The sequence below is a fragment of the Habropoda laboriosa genome, unplaced genomic scaffold (genome assembly GCF_001263275.1).
Source record: "Habropoda laboriosa isolate 0110345459 unplaced genomic scaffold, ASM126327v1 scaffold1329, whole genome shotgun sequence".
Lineage (NCBI taxonomy): Eukaryota > Metazoa > Arthropoda > Insecta > Hymenoptera > Apidae > Habropoda > Habropoda laboriosa.
The window spans coordinates 683,685-686,962 of NW_017101431.1; the positions used below are offsets into that span (position 1 = coordinate 683,685).

At 28.4% G+C, this 3,278-nt stretch overlaps 1 protein-coding gene across 1 annotated transcript in view; it reads right to left on the reverse strand.

Moving 5' to 3' along the window:
- Window positions 1–885: 885 nt before the first annotated feature.
- Window positions 886–3,278, reverse strand: part of LOC108578154 (sialin-like) — a 3,162-nt gene continuing 769 nt past the window's right edge. Inside the window, exons 2-6 of the mRNA XM_017941430.1 lie at window positions 2,694–2,917; window positions 1,943–2,179; window positions 1,794–1,881; window positions 1,513–1,733; window positions 886–1,434 (exon numbers count right to left, since the gene is read on the reverse strand). Coding sequence (XP_017796919.1) covers window positions 886–1,434; window positions 1,513–1,733; window positions 1,794–1,881; window positions 1,943–2,179; window positions 2,694–2,917 — 1,319 coding nt within the window. The remainder of the gene's footprint in view (window positions 1,435–1,512; window positions 1,734–1,793; window positions 1,882–1,942; window positions 2,180–2,693; window positions 2,918–3,278) is intronic.

The following is a 3,278-nucleotide window of genomic DNA, read 5'->3' on the forward strand; positions in this document are numbered from 1 at the left end:
GATTAAGATTATCTTTGATTTTTTCATTTCCGATGAATACAATCGCTTGAATGATGTAAGCCATCCAAAATGACACATTACGGGAAATATATAATAACATGAATAAAATTAAAGATAAATGAATAAAAATTACACAGTATCTTTTTGAAATAATCTGTATACAAAATAATAAGTTTCTTGGACTATAACAATTCGATAAATTTCTCTCCTAAATATCACCAAAAAGCGACGATTCTAATGAAGAATACCCCCTTAAAGTATATTAAATTATGTTTAAGTTCTAGATTGTATTGATTCCTTTTTTTAATACAATAATTGAATCAAATGACATATAAGTCAAATAATATTTAAAAATTTTATATCGTTATATGGACAATTCCATTGGAATGTTACAAAGTTCAATAATTGAATTTCATTAACATAATAGCAAACATTGATGAAAACAATTTTTACATTTAACTGATAATTTGATATTATTTTGCTTAACCAATGTAACAAATTTTATTAGGTTGAAATAGCTAAATTAATAAGTTATAAATGTATCAAAATTGGAATTGAAATAAAATTTGTGCTTAAATGACAAAAATGGTCGTCATCATGATATAATTATCATGTTAATACTAAATTAATACTAAAATGAACTCAAAGCAATTCGGTCTAACGGAACATTATTTTCCATGTTAAATGCTTCGCGTGTGATAAAATTTTGTCATCAACTGCTTCTTTTACTCCATGGTTGTTCTGTAGCAGATGCAAAAATCAAGTAAAAACAATTGCAGCAAATGCTTGTGGATTTTTAGCACCATATATTATTGGAAGAATAGTCCAAGGACATGTTAGTATAATAAAATAAATACTTTATCGTTATTAATAACGATAAAGTATTTATTTTATTATACTAACATGTCCTTGGACTATTCTTCCAATAATATATGGTGCTAAAAATCCACAAGCATTTGCTGCAGCATTTGTAAGTCCATAAAGAGTTCCCGCATATCGTGGTGCTAAAGCAATGTGATTCATTTGATTTCCTGCGTACATTGCACCCTGTAGAGATCCTAAGCCAGCGAGCATTATCATAACCATAACACTATCACACTCAGCCCAAATAGCGCCAATAAAACTGAGACTGGGTCCTAACGTAGCCACTGTGTTCCATAACTTAAATGATGCTAAAGGAGATAAAAGCTGACTGGCAAGGAGGGCATCTGCGAAACTTGAAATACCAAGTCCGACTAACCAAGAAGTTAAATAAGGCAGTGCTGAAAGAAATGAATCTTGTTGTACATCAAAATGCAAAATTTTGCCCATATATGTTGGTAATTCTGTCAAAAGAGTATAAAATGCCCATGACTGTCCACATTGTGTAATAGTTATAGCCCACATTGGCAATGATGTAAATACTGATAACCAAGGAAATCCTGGGTCATTGTCCTATTTTTTAACAAAATAAAAATTTTAATCAATGGAAAGGGGGATACATATTTAATTTAATATAAAATTGAAATAAACCTCATCTTCCTTTTCCACAGTACTCTCAATGTATGCTCTTTCAAGAGGATCAATTTTTGTATGTTGCGCAGGTGTATCAAATACAAAAATCAACCAAAATGCATACCATATAATGCCAAGACCTCCAAATAAATAAAATGCAAGGGGCCACCCACCCCAAAGTTCTAATGAACACAGCCATCCACTCATTGGTAAGGATATAATAGTTCCAAAGTTTGTACCTATATGAAAGTGAATATGATAAATAAAATTTATTATATTACTAAAAAAGAAGAAACTACCTGCATATACTACAGCAGCAAATTTGTTTCTTTCCAAAGGAGGTATCCAGTGTGCTACCATACTATACATAGCAGGAAATGTAACACCCTATTTAGAAAACAATAAGTTATTTTAATAAATGTATATATATAAATAAAGAAAATGTTACCTCTGTAAATCCTTCTGCCACTCGTACAGCTAAAAATGGTATCAATCCTGCATATGCTGCAAAGGGGCTAATTACAGTAAGAACTGCAGTCAAAAATACTCCTAATCCATATATTAACTTTCCACCAAATTTTTCTGCCATTCTACCACCTGGGACATTTGTAGTTACATAACCAAGGAAAAAAGCACCCAATATAACACCTTGTGTTTTTTCATCCCAATTAAATTCTCCTGCACTCTTTAGAAATTTACATTAATTTTCAGTACCAATTAATTACTCTTATTAGGATTGAATGATAATTTTTAATCATATACAAAGAAAAGCACTATTAACTTTTTTACATTAAGTAACTAAAAACAAATCTTGTTTCCAAAATAAAAAAAAATAATAGTATCAAGATTTTTTATCTTAGTAAATATTAAAAAAATAAAGGCAAAGGAAGTAGGCGTTAATGCATGTAATGTCTGTATATAGTGATAAGTTTGCACACATAATGTGATAACAAAGCATGACTAATATTGACATTTGATCTGTATTGGTATTGTACATATAGAATATATTATAACACAAACCATACCTGAATATTCATTATAAAAAGTTCAATATATTTTACTTATATTGTTTCCAATCATTTTACTTGTTATATTATATATAGAAATATTAACATTAATACAAATAAAAAAATTCTTGATGTATTCAAACATTGTAATTAATATTGACTTAAATATTATAAAACATTCAGAAAACTCACTGGTGTAAATGTTCCATTAATAGGATTGTCATTAAGACAAACGTCTATGGTGCTATTATCATCACTATGTGGCACTGCTGTTTGATTAACCATTGAAACAATAGCTACAGATAAATTCACTCTCATAGCATATACAAGAGCAAACCCTAAAAATCCTAATAAACCCAATGTATGTCTCGCTTTCATACATGATTTTGTATCAGTTGGTGTATCTGATTGCAAAACTGAAAATAAAATGTAATGATTAGATAGTGATAACATAGAGAAATGTACATATTTTTATGTAAATATTTGATTGTTTTATGACAAATCACGAACTAGGACAACTATGGTAAATAACTACAGAAATTAATTTTAAATGTTATCATAATTATAAAAAGAAATTATTCTAATGCTTGTCATCTTCACAACATTTAATTCAACTTTTGTATATAACTTTTTTTATGATTAGCAATTAGTTATGATGTAGCTCTACACGTTTATTTTTCAAAATAATAAGTGACATGTTTGTACTGAAATATATTTAAAGTTCATAGACTCTAAGTAATATAAGAAGTATATTTACATTATAAAGTATTTAATGTG